The 19,690-nt window shown below is 42.0% G+C and overlaps 1 protein-coding gene across 7 annotated transcripts in view; it reads right to left on the bottom strand.

Annotated features, from left to right (window-relative positions):
- Positions 1 to 509: 509 nt before the first annotated feature.
- RAB27B (RAB27B, member RAS oncogene family) overlaps positions 510 to 19,690 on the bottom strand; it is a 265,799-nt gene continuing 246,618 nt past the window's right edge. For 6 of the 7 annotated variants that reach the window (XM_073681086.1, XM_073681068.1, XM_073681100.1 and 3 more), the window contains 5 exons: positions 13,655 to 13,826; positions 8,028 to 8,113; positions 7,712 to 7,815; positions 5,474 to 5,597; positions 510 to 4,297 (listed from right to left, as the gene is read on the bottom strand). In XM_073681086.1, the coding sequence (XP_073537187.1) occupies positions 4,108 to 4,297; positions 5,474 to 5,597; positions 7,712 to 7,815; positions 8,028 to 8,113; positions 13,655 to 13,807 (657 nt within the window). In that variant the 5' untranslated portion in view covers positions 13,808 to 13,826 and the 3' untranslated portion in view covers positions 510 to 4,107. Of the gene's footprint in view, positions 4,298 to 5,473; positions 5,598 to 7,711; positions 7,816 to 8,027; positions 8,114 to 13,654; positions 13,827 to 13,957; positions 14,151 to 19,690 lie in introns of those variants that run through there. The other variant, XM_073681062.1, reaches the window with a different exon arrangement.

Genomic DNA, 19,690 nt, shown 5'->3' with positions numbered 1-19,690 from the left:
CCGCCATCCAACACAAACAGCCATCCAACACAAACAGCCATCCAACACAAACAGCCATCCAACACAAACAGCCATCCAACACAAACAGCCATCCAACACAAACAGCCATCCAACACAAACAGCCATCCAACACAAACAGCCATCCAACACAAACAGCCATCCAACACAAACAGCCATCCAACACAAACAGCCATCCAACACAAACAGCCATCCAACACAAACCGCCATCCAACACAGGTCACCATCCAACACAAGTCGCCATCCAACACAAATAGACATCCAACACAGGTCACCATCAGTGATGAGCGAGCGTGCTCGTTTAACCCACGGTGGCTGAAACTGAAATGCCGAGCATGCCAAAACTACTGGGCGAGTACCTGAGCTTACTCGTTTAAAGGGTTAAACAAGCACGCTCGCTCATCACTAGTCACCATCCAACACTGGCCAACCCCGGATGTAGACAGAGACTTATCCAGACACGGTGGGAAAATAAGGGACAAACATCCAGATCTGAATAAATCTCTTTATGACATTCATATTGTATATTGGCACAAAAATAAGTACTTTACATCTTCACAATATCAGAAGCCCATTGTATTCCATTGACTTATTTTCTGGGAAACTTTTCCAGATACTACATTTTGCAAACTCACATTTTTTATTTTTATTTTTTTTAAGTTGACAGACGGAAGAAATATTCTTGTCCATTTTCTCGGTATTAAAGCTTTCAATTTGAAAAAAAAAATATATTAAAAATCAACCGACAGCAGACGGAGGGATGGAATATAATTCCTTGTCATGGGATACTGGTATTTTGGCTATTCTGATGCATTTGCTTTGTTAAGAAAAAAAAGTAAAATAAAAAAAAAAAACATTTATCTCTATTCCCAGTGTTTCAAGTGCTGTCCTTGATAAGTGCTAGTCAGATCAATCACGCTTATATACAGTGTTTTAAATCATGCCTGCAGGTCAGGCTTCAGAAATCCTCGGCAATCAGTTTTTATGGCCAAGAAAAGCTGCAAACAGACACAACTTTCTCCTGCAGCGGCCACTACAGGGGAAATGTGGTTTTACGAGCCGTCCATTCAAGTGAATGAAGAAATACTAAATTTGGACACATCAGGTCCTCCAGAGCCACTTTTTAATAGCAGTTCTCCGCTCTGGGGAAAATAGAGGGACGTTCCTGAATGGTGAAGGGGGATTTCTCGCTAAAGAAAAGTCTTTGCCATAATAAGGAACATGGAAAAGTCATTAATATGACATGGGAAAACCCCTTTAAGGATGTTCTGGAAAAAAAAAGTAAAGTCTTAAACATTGGTGACCTTATCGGCCTAAAGAGTGACCGTCAATTTCATTTTCTTCGTAAATCAATAGTAAATGTGAAAATTAGAAACTTTATAATATATCTCATCAGACAAATCAGCTTCTTTCTCCTCCTGGACAGATTTTTCATTCTCAAAATTCATGGGAAAAATGTGTCTTAAGTGAATACAGCTTTTTCCATTACTAAGATAGGAGATGACAGTTGGTGCTCTTAAAGTTCTTTGGAGAACTGTAACTGTCATTTCAGGAGAACTTGCAGCAGAATGTCTTTAGACATTCTGCTGCAAGTTCTTATGAAATAACACAGACATTCTGCTGCAAGTTCTGTCAAAAATACAGTTATTCTGCTGCAGGTTCTCCTAAAATGGCACATTCATTTTGCAGCACATTTTCCTGAAATGACACAAACATTCTACTGCAAGTTCTCCTGAAATGATGCAGACATTCTGCTGCAAGTTCTTCTGAAATGGTACAAACATTCTGCTGCAAGCTCTCCTGAAATCACACATACATTCATGCTGATGCAAGTTCTCCTGAAATGACACAGGCATTCCACTGCAAGTTCTTCTGAAATTCAACAAACATTTTGCTGCAAGTTCTCCTGAAATCCAACAAACATTCTGATGCAAGTTCTCCTGAAATCACATTCTGCTGCAAGTTCTCCTGAAATCCAACAAAAATTCTGATGCAAGTTCTCCTGAAATCACACAGACATTCTGCTGAAAGTTCTTCTGAAATTGGACAAACATTCTGCTGCACATTTTCATGAAATCAGACATTCTACTGCAAGTTCTCCTGAAATGATGCAGACATTCTGCTGCAAGTTCTTCTGAAATGGCAAAACCATTCTGCTGCAAGTTCTCCTGAAATCACACATACATTCATGCTGATGCAAGTTCTCCTGAAATGACAGACATTCTACTGCAAGTTCTTCTGAAATCCAAGAAACATTCTGCTGCAACTTCTCCTGAAATCCAACAAACATTTTGATGCAAGTTCTCCTGAAATCACAACAGACATTTTGATGCAAGTTCTCCTGAAATCACAACAGACATTCTGCTGCAAGTTCTCCTGAAATCCAACAAACATTTTGATGCAAGTTGTCCTGAAATCACAACAGACATTTTGATGCAAGTTGTCCTGAAATCACAACAGACATTTTGATGCAAGTTGTCCTGAAATCACAACAGACATTTTGATGCAAGTTCTCCTGAAATCCAACAAACATTTTGATGCAAGTTCTCCTGAAATCACAACAGACATTCGGCTGCAAGTTCTCCTGAAATCCAACAAACATTTTGATGCAAGTTCTCCTGAAATCACAGACATTCTTCTTCAAGTTCTCCTGAAATCCCACAGACATTCTTCTGCAAGTTATCCTGAAATCGCAGACATTATTCTGAAAATTCTCCTGAAATTACATACAGTTCTCCATAGAACTTTATGACAACCAACTACCACTCCCACACTCCATAGTATTTTACGAACACCAACTGTCACCTCCTATCTCATGCCTTCACTGAATACAGATTTTATCCATGAATTGAGTATTAATCATCAGTGCAGGAGGAAAAAGAAGCAGATTTCTCTGATACGATATATAACAAAGTTTCTTATTTTCATGTGTACTATTTATTAGATAAGAATTAAAATGATGGTCACTCTTTAAGTGTATATGTCCCCATGATAACACTGCTGCCCTCTGTGCTATTAATAGGACACTACTAGCAACCAATCAGATATTTTGGGGTTTTTTTGCTCTCATCTATTTTTTTTTTTACATAGAGGCTTTTTTTTTGTGGTCACTCATGAGTCCTTCTGTCTGGTAGAGGTGGACACTGACCAATATGACCGAGCTGAGGTTTGTAAAAAAAGGCGGCCATTTTGAATTTCACCCAACTTTAGAGGGAAGGATGCCTTTAAAAAAAATTAAGTCGGTAACACCAAGGAGATAATAGGAACCACTGATATGACCTTATATGATATCAAAGCCCCGCACACACACACATAAGCACCGCCCCTTAAAGGGGCTATTCCATGGAGGTTGGACTTACAAGAACCATTATATATATAGTAACCAAATATACATCAAATCTTACAGCACATTCCCAAAATGGACAGATGGGCCAAAAAAAAAAAAAAAACATCCCTGATTGGGAAAACGATTTGGTTTATCGATAACAAAACATACACGCACCAAGCAAAAAAAAACATGAAACGAGAAGATACGTCGGAATCGTTCACGAAGGTTTGGTAGACAGCTGGAACCTCTCTGTCATAAGTATAGAAAAAAAGAACGACAAAAAGACAAAAAAATGGGAGGAAATCAACAAGTGGGAGGAGCACAAGGAGGATAGCCCAGATTGCGCAATCAATTGCCGTGCTAGCTTGCTCGCTTGCATACAAAATCCAACTTAAAATCTACACCAGATGATTTAAAACAAAGTAAAATACCCCATTTTTAACCACAGACACCATTTTTTTTTTCCCCCCGTAAGAAACATTTTTTTTAATCTTTTTTTTTATAATAATGCATATAAATATATAAGATTAACACTTTCTTCACAAGAGGTGATAGCGAATACCGTAACAATGAAAGGACGGGGGGGACAAGTTGGTCGGTGGGATTTTAGTTTAGTTTTTTTTTTTCGTTGAAGACTGTGGTAATCTATGACCGGCTTTAGACGCCGACCACTAGGGGGCGTTGTGGTGGTTCGTCAGCCGTTTCCGATCGGCCTTAGAAGGTTCTCACAGTCCAGACATGATACTTTGACTTTCTAATCTCTAACAGGCACATTTTCTCCCTCCTTCTTTTGCGTCGTCTAATTTTCCAGCGTTTCCTCCGTTGGCCGCGTCTGGTACTTGGGTCTTGTCCACGCATTGCTCCATGCGTTTCATTATCAAGTCCAGTAGAGTGTCCACTGATTTTTCCACGTTCTGTCCGGTTGCAGCGCTTGTTTCAAAGTATGGAATGCTGGGAAGGTAGAAATAATATATTTTCTATTAACTTCTACATCTATCTGCAATTTAGTCAGCTGCAATACCAAGCCCTGCCATAAGCAAGAGTGGCGCTATTTATGAAAATTTAAAAAAAAAAATACAGATCGCCATTTTTCATCTCATAAATCTTTGTTAATTATGGTCAAATGCTGAAATTCTGTTTATTTGGTGTCTATTATAAAGTGTTCAGGCCCTTGTAAGTTCACACTGAAAAGATATCTGTTGTGTTGTACATCTGTGGACAACAAATTGTGAAGCAGGAGAAGCTGAGCAGATTGATATATTGTTTTACAGGAAAAGATTTGACAGAACTATTAATTTAATTCATTTAAATCCCTGTGCTTTCTATTCTTAGGAGTCCAGTGGGAGGTCCTACACTTAAATAGAACCGCCTACTGGACTCCTAAGCACAGAAAATGTAAATGACTAAAACACAAGTTATACTGAATTTTCTCATACAAACCTATATATCAATCTGCTCAGTTCTTTCTGCTCTATAACATACTGATACCGTGTTAAATTTGACAGGCACTCTTTAAAATACTTTTTTTTGTGTAATGTTTCATCTCCCCTAGTTTGGGAATACTAATCAGCAGATTCATAGTCATAGATTCCCCAATTGATAGCAGCCGCTCTTAATGAATACAGATGATCATGTAAGGACCCTTCCCATATAACAGTACAGGATACAAAAGTATTCACCCCCTTCAGCCCTTATTCTACTTTTTAATCAATTCTTATGTAGCTTTGTATGGAGGTTACTTTCCAAGGGGGTGAATAATTATGCACGGTTCTTTCTGCAAGGTTTTTAGTTCTTAAAAATCAAGATAATGTTTTTTCCCCATTAACAATCAGTGCCAATATATGGTAGCTATGTATCTCCCTTAATAGAGATACAAATGTGTTCAGCTACGCGGACAGAGCATGATAATGGCCTAAAATCCCCTGTATAAAGGAAGAGTAAAAAGGTAAAATACTCACTACCTTCAGCCATCACTAGAGGGAGCTTACTGTACACATTAAACTTGAAATAAAATAGTATACTGTAAGCTCACGAGCTCCCTCTAGCAGTGGCTGTAGGTAGCTGCAGTTATAAGTAAAACATTTTAAAAACAGAAAGCAACAGTGTAAACAGCAGCGGATTACTTACCCGTATTTATCGGCAAGCTCCTTTGCTTGCCTCTCGTTGACCTCTCTCTGATCTGACAGGTCGGCTTTGTTACCAATTAATACAATATCAGGATTCTCACAGTAAGCATTTGCTTGAAGCTGACCTGAAATAAAAAAAATATAAAACATTAAACAATGTGTAGAAATCATGAAAGAGGGATTGTGGTGTGTTCACAGTATGATGCCCTCCCACATTATGAAGCCTGCACAATACCCCCAAATAATATGATTTCTCATTTCCACGATGAGCTGCTCAAGTCTGTGCAGTGTGAGGCTCCATGCAGCAGGCTCGATCTAGTGCTATAATTGCACCTGCTGTGTGGAGAGTCAAATGTACCAGCTGAATGGTGGAGTATTGAGCTGACGGCTCCCTGCACCACCCTTGTATTTAACTGCCCTCACATAATATGATTTCCTCGTTTCCGTCATGAGCTGCTCAAGTCTGTGCTGTATTAGGCTCCACACAGCAGGCAACTAATGCCATCACTGCACCTGCTGTGCGGAAAGTCAAATGCACCAGTCGAATGGTGGAGTATGGAGCTGATAGCTCCCTGCACCACAACTGTATTCAACTGCCCTCATATTATATGATTCCTCATTCCTAAGATGAGCTGCTAAACTCCGTGCTGTATTAGGCTCCACGCAGCAGCTTCGATCAAGTGACATCATTGCACCTGCTGTGCTGAGAGTCAAATGGACCTTCTGAATGGTGGAGTATGGAGCTGACAGCTTCCTGCACCACCATTGTATTCAACTGCCCTCACATAATATGATCTCCCCGTTCCCATGATGAGCTGCACAGTTCTGTGTTGTACGAGGCTCAGCACAACAAGTTAAATTTAGTACCATAATGGCATCTGCTGTTCTGAGAGTCAAATGAACAAGCTGAATGGTGGAGTATGGAGCCAACGGCTCCCTGCACCACCACTGTATTCACCTGCCCTCAAATAATATGATTGCCTTGTTCCTGTGATGAGCTGCTCAGGTCTGTGCTGTGTGAGGCTCCATGCAGCAGGCTCAATTAGTGCTATCATGGCACCTGCTGGGCTGAGAGTCAAGTGCACCAGCTGAATGGTGTAGTACGGAGCAGATGGCTCCCTGCTCCACAATTGTATTCAACTTCCCTCACAGAATATGAGTGCCTCGTTCTAACGATGAGCTGCACAGGTCTGTGCTGTTTGTGACCCCATGCAGCAGGCTCAATCTAGTACCATCATCATACCTGCTGTGCTGATAGTCAAATGCACCAGCTCATCGGCTCCCTGCTCCACCATTGTACTCAACTGTACCTGGGTCCTGAGGACGTAGATGCAGTTGAATTCGGAACGTACAACTGATATCCAGGGACAGCGGGATAGCTTCACGAATCTGACACTGTCCTGCTGGACCTGGGATGGAGATATATAGAAGTAGGCAGATGCTGAGCAAGGCCATTCAGCATCAACCTACCACTGACGGCCCCCTAGGATACACCACTGCTTTCTAATATACTTTTTGTCTCCATCCCAATTCTGCTTGCTGTCAGTGCAGATGTAAAGAAGCACTCCGATCAAAGATTTTACCCTCTTAATATATTGCAGTCATCATATTATACAGCACTGTGTACTTACTATTGCTCATTTTGCCTTTCTACCCAGCTAATTCTTCTCTTTTCTCTGCTCTATGTAGAAACAGGAAGTCTCTTGTCCTTGCAGAAATCATTCCCCTCTTCACCTCCTGACCCGGCTGTTCCGCTCCCCCCCCCCCCCATCGCCATAGATTTTTGCACTGACTTGAGCAGAGAAAATGTACCTCCTGTTTCTATATAGACCTTAGAAGGATTCAGCTAGTCAGTTTTTAATCGTAGACTTAATGGAAAACAAAAGAATTAACTGGGTAGAAAGGCAAAATGAGCAATTGTAAGTACACAATGCTATATAATAGAATGACTGCAATATATCAAGAGGATACAAATTTGGATGGGAGGAGGAGGAGTGCTTCTTTAATACTTCCTGGGTAAAAAGCTACGAGCTCAAACTGTTTGGATCACTGAGGATTGTGGAGAGTGGATGCAACTGTAGCAAACCATCAGCAACGCGATGTATGAGACCGGTTTACAGCCTTTTGACTTAAACCAAGATGTTCATGAGTCTGAGGACTAGACAAACAACCTCCTGGATGAAGGACGCTTCAATATCGGAGCCGTTCCTCATGGTGGATGTGATTATTTTACACTTACTCATCCAATTCCGAACATTCAGGAAACTCTGCTGACTGGTGAGATCAAACATTAGGAGGAAACCCATCGCATCTCTGAAGAACGCTGTGGTAAGGCTTCGGAACCTGGTAAGATGAATTGGCTTCTATTAGGGTAACATTGGACACTACAGAACACATACAAAAGGCTGATATTTCCTGTTGTTTTTGTAGCTCACTTCTCGGCTTTGCTTTACAGACTGGGACAGAATGTGCAAAGTCATCTCATTATTATTAGATGGTGGCTAATCAATTGGGGAATAATATTGTATTTTAGATGGTTAGAAAAAATACATTACCTCTCCTGTCCGGCTGTGTCCCACAGCTGCAAATGCACCTTAAAGGCCTTGCCCTGTGTGCCACCCGGACCTGCATTGTTGTAAACCTGCAAATCAACACCAGAGTTAGGTTTTACATATCCTAAAGTGAATACATTTTGGTCCTTAAAACAATATATCTATGTACAATGCAAACATTTCTACTTTGACTTATTCTGAATCATCACACTCTTTTACTGTTTAGGTCACCTGATCTGATTCTTTTCTCCCATCCACAACCAACCACCAGTTACTTACCACTCTAGACCACCAGGGTGGTAACACCTTCACCACACTCAGCCACCAGGGATGTTACCAATAACCCCTTTACCAACACTGGCCACCATGGATGTTACCAATAACCCCTTTACCAACACTGGCTACCATGGATGTTACCAATAACCCCTTTACCAACACTGGCCACCATGGATGTTACCAATAACCCCTTTACCAACACTGGCCACCATGGATGTTACCAATAACCCCTTTACCAACACTGGCCACCATGGATGTTACCAATAACCCCTTTACCAACACTGGCCACCATGGATGTTACCAATAACCCCTTTACCAACACTGGCCACCATGGATGTTACCAATAACACCTTTACCAACATTGGCCACCATGGATGTTACCAATAACCCCTTTACCAACACTGGCCACCATGGATGTTACCAATAACACCTTTACCAACATTGGCCACCATGGATGTTACCAATAACCCCTTTACCAACACTGGCCACCATGGATGTTACCAATAACCCCTTTACCAACACTGGCCACCATGGATGTTACCAATAACCCCTTTACCAACACTGGCCACCATAGATGTTACCAATAACCCCTTTACCAACATTGGCCACCAGGGATGTTACCAATAACCCCTTTACCAGCACTGGCCACCATGGATGTTACCAATAACCCCTTTACCAACACTGGTCACCATGGATGTTACCAATAATCCCTTTACCAACACTGGCCACCATGGATGTTACCAATAACCCCTTTACCAACATTGACCACCATGGATGTTACCAATAACCCCTTTACCAACACTGGCTACCATGGATGTTACCAATAACCCCTTTACCAACATTTGCCACCAGGGATGTTACCAATAACCCCTTTACCAACATTGGCCACCATGGATGTTACCAATAACCCCTTTACCAACATTGGCCACCATGGATGTTACCAATAACCCCTTTACCAACACTGGCCACCATTGGATGTTACCAATAACCCCTTTACCAACACTGGCCACCATTGGATGTTAACAATAACCCCTTTACCAACACTGGCCACCATGGATGTTACCAATAACCCCTTTATCAACACTGGCTACCATGGATGTTACCAATAACCCCTTTATCAACACTGGCTACCATGGATGTTACCAATAACCCGTTTATCAACACTGGCCACCATGGATGTTACCAATAACCCCTTTACCAACATTGGCCACCATGGATGTTACCAATAACCCCTTTACCAACACTGGTCACCATGGATGTTACCAATAATCCCTTTACCAACACTGGCTACCATGGATGTTACCAATAACCCCTTTACCAACACTGACCACCATGGATGTTACCAATAACCCCTTTACCAACACTGGCCACCATGGATGTTACCAATAACCCCTTTATCAACACTGGCTACCATGGATGTTAACAATAACCCCTTTATCAACACTGGCCACAATGGATGTTACCAATAACCCCTTTGCCAACCAAGTTAGTCAGGGATGTTAATAATAAACCCTTAACTACCCTAGGCCACCATGGATTTTACTGATAACCTCTTCATTACCACAAACACACTTGAAACTAAGGTAATAACCCAAATACCTATTTAAACCAACAGGTGTTTTGCCGATAAACTCTTTACCACACCAGATCAATCGACATGTTACCAATGACTCTTTTACCACCCTAGACCACCAGAGATGTTATAAATACTCTTTTACCACACTAGGGCACCAGAGAGGTAGCTAATAACCCCTTTACCACCCTACACCACCAGGGATGTTAGCAATAACCCCTTTCCCACCCTAGACAACTAGGGATGTTACCAATATGCTTTTACCACCCTATGGCACCAGAGAGTTTCCAATAACCCCTTTATCACCACAGACCACTAAGGATGTTAACAGTAACCCCTTTATGACCCTAGACCTCCAGGGATGTTACCAATATCCCTTTTATCATATTAGATATTAAAAAATAACCCCTTAATCACCCTAGGCCATCAGGGATTTTACTGAGTGATAACCTCTTCATTACCACAAACACACTTGAAACTAATAACCCAAATGCCTTTTTAAATCAACAGGAATTTTACTGATAAACTCTTTACCACACCAGATCAACAGACTTGTTACCAATAACTCATTTACCACCCTAGACCACCAGGAATGTTAGCTAGCAATAATCGCTTTACCACCCTAGACCTCCAGGGATGTTAGCAATAACCCTTTTACCATTCTAGACCACCAGGGATGTTAGCAATGGCCCCTTTACCACCTTAGACCACCAGGGATGCTAGCAATAGCCCATTTACCACCCTAGACCATCAGGGATGTTAGCAATAACCCCTTTACCAACCGGTATGTTAGCAATAACCCTTTTACCATTCTAGACCACCAGGGATGTTAGCAATAACCCTTTACCACCTTAGACCACCAGGGATGCTAGCAATAGCCCATTTACCACCCTAGACTATCAGGGATGTTAGCAATAACCCCTTTACGAACCGGTATGTTAGCAATAACCCTTTTACCATTCTAGACCACCAGGGATGTTAGCAATAACCCTTTTACCATTCTAGACCACCAGGGATGTTAGCAATAGCCCCTTTACCACCTTAGACCACCAGGGATGCTAGCAATAGCCCATTTACAGTGGTGGCCAAAAGTATTGGCACCCCTGCAATTCTGTCACATAATACTCAGTTTCTTCCTGAAAATGATTGCAATCACAAATTCTTTGGTATTATTATCTACATTTAATTTGCTTGCAAGGAAAAAACACAAGAGAGAATGAAGCAAAAATCAAATCATTGATCATTTCACGCAAAACTCCAAAAATGGGCCAGACAAAAGTATTAGCACCCTCAGCCTAATACTTGGTTGCACAACCTTTAGCCAAAAGAACTGCGAAAAAAAGCTTCCGGTAACCATCAATGAGTTTCTTACAATGCTCTGCTGGAATTGTAGACCATTCTTCTTTAGCAAACTGCTCCAGGTCCCTGATATTTGAAGGGTGCCTTCTTCAAACTGCCATTTTGAGATCTCTCCACAGGTGTTCTATGGGATTTAGGTCTGGACTCATTGCTGGCCACCTTAGAAGTCTCCAGTGTTTTCTCTCAAACCATTTTATAGTGCTTTTGGAAGTGTGTTTTGGGTCATTGTCCTGCTGGAAGACCCATGACCTCTGAGGGAGACCCAGCTTTCTCACACTGGGCCCTACATTATGCTGCAAAATTTGTTGGTAGTCTTCAGACTTCATAATGCCATGCGCACGGTCAAGCAGTCCAGTGCCAGAGGCAGCAAAGCAACCCCAAAACATCAGGGAACCTCCGCCATGTTTGACTGTAGGGACCGCGTTCTTTTCTTTGAATGCCTCTTTTTTTTTCTGTACACTCTATGTTGATGCTTTTTCCCAAAAAGCTCTACTTTTGTCTCATGTGACCAGAGAACATTCTTCCAAAACGTTTTAGGCTTTCTCAGGTAAGTTTTGGCAAACTCCAGCCTGGCTTTTTTATGTCTCGGGGTAAGAAGTGGGGTCTTCCTGGGTATCCTACCATACAGTCCCTTTTCATTCAGACGCCGACGGATAGTACGGGTTGACACTGTTGTACCCTCGGACTGCAGGGCAGCTTGAACTTGTTTGGATGTTAGTCAAGGTTCTTTATCCACCATCCGCACAATCTTGCGTTGAAATCTCTCGTCAATTTTTCTTTTCCGTCCACATCTAGGGAGGTTAGCCACAGTGCCATGAGCTTTAAACTTCTTGATGACACTGCGCACGGAAGACACAGGAACATTCAGGTCTTTGGAGATGGACTTGTAGCCTTGAGATTGCTCATGCTTCCTCACAATTTGGTTTCTCAAGTCCTCAGACAGTTCTTTGGTCTTCTTTCTTTTCTCCATGCCCAATGTGGTACACACAAGGACACAGGACAGAGGTTGAGTCAACTTTAATCCATGTTAACTGGCTGCACGTGTGATTTAGTTATTGCCAACACCTGTTAGGTGCCACAGGTAAGTTACAGGTGCTGTTAATTACACGAATTAGAGAAGCATCACATGATTTTTCTAACAGTGCCAATACTTTTGTACACCCCCTTTTTTAGGTTTGGTGTGGAATTATATCCAATTTGGCTTTAGGACAATTCTTTTTGTGTTTTTTCATTGAAGACAAATTAAATGAAGATAATAATACCAAAGAATTTGTGATTGCAATCATTTTCAGGAAGAAACTGAGTATTATCTGACAGAATTGCAGGGGTGCCAATACTTTTGGCCACCACTGTACCACCCTAGACCATCAGGGATGTTAGCAATAACCCCTTTACCAACTGGTATGTTAGCAATAACCTTTTTACCACCCTAGACCACCTGGGATGTTACCAATACTCTTTTACCGCCCCAGTGCACCAGAAAGGTTGCCAATAACCCCTCTATCACCATAGACGATTAAGGATGTTAGCAATAACTCCTTTACCACTCAAGACTACCAGGGATGTTACGAATATCCTTTTTAACACATTAGATGTTAAAAAAAATCCCTTTACCGCCCTAGGCCACCATCTTGACCACCATGGATGTTACCAATAACCCTTTCACTATCCTAGACCATAAAGGAATGTAACAATAACCTTTTTACCAACCCAAGCCAGCAGATTTGTTACCCTCCCAAAAGCAACACTTAACCACTCAAGAATAGCAGAGATGTTACTACTAACTCCTTCGCCACCATCCTTTCCCAACAAATGCTTTATTACCACAAACCACTATGTAGTTTACCAATAACAAATTTCCCACACTAGACCACCAGACATGTTCGCAATAAACCCTTTATTAGTCCTCAATCAGCCATGATCGGAGGATCACCTTTATCCTTAAAATATTGAGCTCTAATGTCTAAGCCACCTCAGATCACCAGGTATGCTCCTCGCCATAAAACATGACAGTACAGCAGTTGCTACCATTATCCTATTCACTTTTCAAGACCACCACCCTTGACTGACGGAAATGTTACCAATATCAGATTCTAACCCCCCCTAGACCACCAGGGATGCTACTAAAACTATAAACACCTGCAAATCCTCAAGACCATCAAGGATAAAATGTAATCATCCCTTAATCACCCTACGTTAACCAACCTTGATCTCAGAAATGTTCATCATGAGAACCTAAGACACCTCAGATCACCAGGAACATTCAGCGTTAATATTATTGGTGGATGAAAGTGTCTAAAGGATTAACTACCAATCTGTCTCTTTATGGTTCCGGGTCTTTCACAATTATATTTCTGGATATGCTTCTGACTTCAAATGGCAGCCCAAATTTTCACCTTTTAGTACAGGAGTCATCACTTACTACTCTCTTTTCCCGGAAGTCTATGCCAACCGTGGTGATGAATTTGGGATTGAACTTGTTATCTGTATATCTGTACAGGAACGTGGTCTTCCCAACACCCGAATCTCCAAGGGCCAGGAGCTTAATCAGATAATCATAGTCACCATCCGTCATAGTGTACACTGCGGTGAACCTAAAACACAGGAAGAAAAAGAAGTTCTCAGAACTGAAAATTACTTCTAAATATTTTCAATGAATGCTGGATTTTAGGTGGCAATCACTAATATAAATTATCATGCCAACAGACAGTGCCAATTAACTTACATAGCCCCTGGAAATACATTTTCATTGTTATGAGCGAGTTACAGCCTGTTCTCTAGTCTTAAAGGGGATGTGTCACTTGCAGTAAGGTGTAATTTGTTTTATCTAGTGTAAATGCCACTGTTCTCCTGAATCCGGCCATGTTTTTCTTTTGTTCCTTCGCTTCTTCATTCATGAGATATGACTCCTTCTTCCCTGTATATGAATCTATTCCTTTTAGGCAAGAGGCGGGGCCTTCAAGAAGGCGTCCATACAAAGAGCGCCAAGTCCCGCCCTCTTAGATAACAAGTCAAGATTTATATACAGGGAAGATAGGGCCATATCTCAGGAATGGAAAGGCGTAGGAGCGAAAGAAAAACTATGCAAGATTCAGGAAAACAGCAGCATTAACACCAGGTTAAAAATATATATATATTTATGGCAAGTGATAGGTTCCTTTAAGGCCCTGCCTGTGTAATTCATGCAGTTGTGTATTGGACACTAGAATCTTAAACCAGGAGTATAGACCCATTAACAAAGTTTACGTTTTGTTCAGGTAGATCCAACCTGTCCATGTATACATTATAGTCTGTCTTTCATGTACTCTAAGTGATCAGCTGAGTGCCAAGCCAAAATTAATACAAAAAGGGATTGTGCTGATCAGACATGTCCTGTAATACCATATTTGAAAGAGAGCTAAATTTTAGTCAACATCGACCCCTTACTGTCCTAGACCACCAGGGACATTGGCACTGACCTCTTCAAACCACAAGTTTGCTCAGGATCTTAGCATTAAAGGGGTTGTCCGGTCCAAATCGATAAGTCTGCAGACTTATAAATCCCCCTAGCGCATGCACTGTGCACTGCGAGTATTTGCCAATTTCTGAGCCGGGACTGGAGAGTATGTATGTGTTATACATACACCTGGCCAGAGTCTGTCCAGAGCATAGAGCCAATACAGATAGTGCAGGGGCAGACAAATCATTGGTGCAACCTGTGCAGCTGCGTAGGGGCCCAAGAGGTAAGGGGACCACCTTTCACCAAAGAAGGTGGAGTAGGCTTTATAAGACTATTGGACTGCAAAGGGCCCATACACTGTTCCTGCACAGGGACCCTCTTCTGTCTGTCTCTGCACTTGGAAGAGCATCTCTCGCCCTGGAGGACCTGTCCTGTCCTGCATTACACGCTCAGTCTACTAATATGAATGGGCACTGTGCAATGCTTATCTTCCCCTTTGGTGGCGCTACAAGGAAACAGATTACAGACGATCGCTGGGGGAAGAAACCCTAAGGATGATTTCTTTTCTTAGACATTTTTTTTCCTCCCATGATGATTTCTGCAGGAATGAGACGCGTCAGCTCGGCAGAACAGCTGCAGGACAAGGACGAGGTGTATCGATGACTCACTCTATTCAGGTCCACTCCTCTCCATAGACAATTCTATCCTCATTACAAGAGGATTGTGTAAATCTCAGCACAGACAGGGCGCACTTACTTATGACAGCCGGCTGTCACACCATGCCTCTCATATGCCTATAAACAAACCGGGCAGGCAATTAATATTTATACTCATTAGCAATGTTCATACACAGGAAACGAGGCAGATCTATCAAAATATGTCTCGTTACTGCAGCACTTGTATCACTAGAGGGAGGCTATCAATTTCTCTGATTGGAAAGATCATCCATCCATTAATCCATCCACCCATCCGGACCTTGCCAGCATTGCAGAGGAATAATGATCACCACTGACTGGATGATAGTTAGATAGATAGATAATAGATAGATAATAGATGAGATAGATAGACCTATCCCCCCGCCCCAGCTGCAAGCTCCTAACTGCTCCTTCACCCTAATTCCACTGCCACCCTCCCCTCTTTTGAGGTGCACTGTTTGCCTATCTACTCCCCCTCCAACCTCTAACAAGCTGTCCAGGGCCAGCCACCACCTTCTTCGACCACTTCACCACGTGCCTACTTCATTTCCTTTCCGCTGACATCCCCACTATCATCATGGGTGATTTCAACATCCCCATTGACAATTCCGTTTCAGCTGTCTCTAAGCTTCTATCCCTCACTTCCTCCCTCGGCCTCGCTCAATGGTCTTCCGCAGTCACTCCCAAAGATGGCCACACACTGGACTTCATCTTCACCCGCCTCTGTTCCCTATCTAACTTCTCAACTCTCCTCTCCCCCTGTCTCATCACAACCTGCTTACATTCTCTTTCGACTCCTCTCCAGGTGCACAATCCCCACTACACAAACCTGCACATCCTCACAAAAATCTTAAACACCTTGATCTACACTCACTCTCTGAATCCCTTCTCCCAACTACAGACATCAGTTCCTTACACGATGCAGATGTTGCTGCCGCTTTATATAACACCACAATTGCTGCAGCTATCAAATCGGTTGCCCCTCTCACACATAACAAAGCTTGCAATAATCACAGGCAACCCTGGCACATAAGCCGTACTAAAGAACTGAGGTGGTTCTTGCTGAGCGTAGATGCAAAAGGTCCCACTCCAATGAGCACTTAATCGCATTCAAACAATCCCTCACTACTTTCAAGTCCACACTCACTGCAGCAAAACAAAAATACTTCTAATCTCTCCCTGTCTCACAACCCTAAACAGCTATTCAATTCTCTCTTCCATCCCCCAGCACCTCCTCCCTTTCCATTCATCTCATCTGAAGACTTTGCGTCATTCTTCAAGCAGCAGATTGATATAACTTTAGAGAAAGCTTTGGCCTACAACCCCCACAGCCCCTCCTCATAACTATTCAGCCTTCCTCCTCCAAAACCAGCTTCTCCACCATTACAGAAGATCAACTTTCTGCTCTACTCTCAAGATCACATCTCACCACCTGTGTACTCGACCCAATCCCGTCCCACCTCACCCCAAACCTCACCACAGTCTTCATTCCAACCGTAACCCATTTCTTCAACCTCTTACTAACAACTGGTGTCTTCCCCTCATGCTTTAAACATGCCTCAATCACACCCATCCTCAAAAAGCCCTCCCTTGACTCATCCTCTGTGTCTAGATATTGCCCCATATCACTTCTCCACTGCGCCTCAAAACTACTGGAACAACACGTCCATCTTGAACTGTCGTCCCACCTCTTCTCCTGCTCCCTCTTCGACCACTTACAATCTGGCTTCCGACCGCATCACTCCACTGAAACAGCCCTGACTAAAGTCACCAATGACCTACTAACCGCCAAATCCAAGTGACACTACTTTGTGTCCTCCTCCTCCTGGACCGGTCATCTGCTTTTGACACAGTGGACCATTCCCTCTTACTATAGATTTTCTCATGTCTTGGCATCAAAGACTCAGTCATAGCTTGGATCTCGTCATACCTAACAGACCGGACATTCAGTGTCTCCCACTTACACACCACCTCCTCATCTCGCCCCCTATCTGTCGGTGTCCCGCAAGGTTCAGTCCTTGAGCCCCTGCTCTTTTCCATTTACACCTTTGTCCTGGGACAGCTCATAGAGTCCCATGGCTTTCACTATCACCTCTAAGTTGATGATATACAGATCTACCTCTCTGGACCTGATATCTCCTCCTTACTAACCAGAATCCCACAATGTCTGTCCACTATTTCATCGTTCCTCTCTGCTAGATTTCTAAAACTTAACGTGGACAAAACAGAATTCATAATCTTTCTCACATCTTACTCAACCCCTCCAACAGACCTATCAATTAAAGTAAATGGCTGTTCTCTCCACAGTCCCGCAAGCGTGCACCTCGGGGTAACCCTGGACTCTGATCTCTCCTTCAAACCACATATCCAAACCCTTTCCACTTCCTGCCGACTCCAACTCAAAAATATCTCCCGGATCCGCACATTCCTCAACCATGAATCTGCAAAAACACTAGTCCATGCCCTCATCATCTCCTGCCTCGACTACTGCAACATCCTGCTCTGAAACCCCTAACTATGGCATACAAAGCCATCCACAACCTGTCTTCTCCATACATCTGTGACCTAGTCTCCCGGCACTTACCTGCACGCAACCTCCGATCCTCACAAGATCTCCTTCTCTACTCTCCTTTTATCGCCTCTTCCCACAATCGCATACAGGATTTCTCCCGTGCTTCCCCCCTACTCTGGAACTCTCTACCCAACATATCAGACTCTCGCCTACCGTGGAAACCTTCAAAAGGAGCCTGAAGTCCGACCTCTTCCGACAAGCCTACAACCTGCAGTAACCACCGCTCCTCCATACTGCTGCACGACCAGCTCTACCCTCATCTACCGTATCCTCACCCATCCCTTGTAGATTGTGAGCCCTCGCGGGCAGGGTCCTCGCTCCTCCTGTACCAGTCGGTGACTTCTATTGTTTAAGATTATTGTACTTGTTTTTTATTATGTATACCCCTTTTCACATGTAAAGCGTGTAAATAAATACGGTAATAATAATTATAGATAGATAGGAGATAGATAAATAATAGATATAGATATGCGATAGATAGATGTGATAGATATGAGAAATAGATAAGTAATAGATATGACAGATGTATATATAATAAATACATATGAGATAGATATTAGATTAGTCTCTTATCCATCTGTCATATCTATTATCTATCAATATAATATATTGTGGTATCTCATGATGTCAGATGGATATGAGATAGATATTAGTTACATAGATGGATATGTATATTTATCAGATAGATAGATATTAAACGGATATATTACTTAATCTCATTTATGTATCTATCTCATATCTGTCTAAGTAATATATCCATCTATCTCCATCTATTATCTACCCATCTGTCATAAGATAAATACATAGAAAGATAGATTGTCTCATATCCATTTATCATATCTATCTATCAATCCATCCATCTATTATCCATCTATTATCTATCTCACATCTATCTATTATATATCTATCTATCGCTCATCTATTATCTATCTATTATCTATCATCTATCAATCATCTATCAGTCATCTATCAGTCATCTATCCATAGATAGATATGACAAATGGATATGAGACTTTATCTTTCTATTAATTTATCTTATGGCAGATGGATAGATATTAGATGGATATATTACTTGGATTCTTATCCATCTGTCATATCTAAGTAATATATCCATCTAATATCTATCCATCTGCCATAAGATAAATTAATAGAAAGATAAAGTCTCATATCCATTTGTCATATCTATCTATGGATAGATGACTGATAGATGATTGATAGATGATTGATAATAGATAGATAGATAATAGATACTAGATAGATAATAGATAGATAATAGATAGATAAGAGATAAATAAAAGATAGATAGATGATAGATAGATAATAGATAGATGATAGATAATAGATAGATATGACAGATGAATAAGAGACTAATCTAATATGTATCTGTCTGTCTCAGGGTGCAGCCCAGTCGGCGGGCGCTCTCGCCCCGTGTTAGCGGTGTACCCCCTCGCCCTCTCATACAATATAACATGAGTGGATAGCGCAGTGTGGAATGTGCATTTACAAGTATCTGAGAAAACCGGCAGAGCGAGTTCAGCGGGTGCAGAGGCCGGAATAACCCCATTTAGGATAAGTGGTCACATAAGACCGTGAAACTGAGCGCAGGACAAGGCTGCACGCAGGAATGTCATCTGTACTGACAGCAACGTGCTCAACCTTCACGGCTTCATAATTACTGCAAAGTAAAGCTCAGGTTTAAAGCTACAGGACACGTTGTATTATGGTACTGCAACGTGAGATATTCCTCAGTAT

This window comes from Phyllobates terribilis, unplaced genomic scaffold (assembly GCF_046119375.1).
Source record: "Phyllobates terribilis strain yellow unplaced genomic scaffold, ASM4611937v1 Scaffold_1__5_contigs__length_1240528914, whole genome shotgun sequence".
NCBI classification, from domain to species: Eukaryota; Metazoa; Chordata; class Amphibia; order Anura; family Dendrobatidae; genus Phyllobates; species Phyllobates terribilis.
Note: the sequence above shows the minus strand (reverse complement) of the source record. Positions and strands in the feature narration are given on the sequence as shown.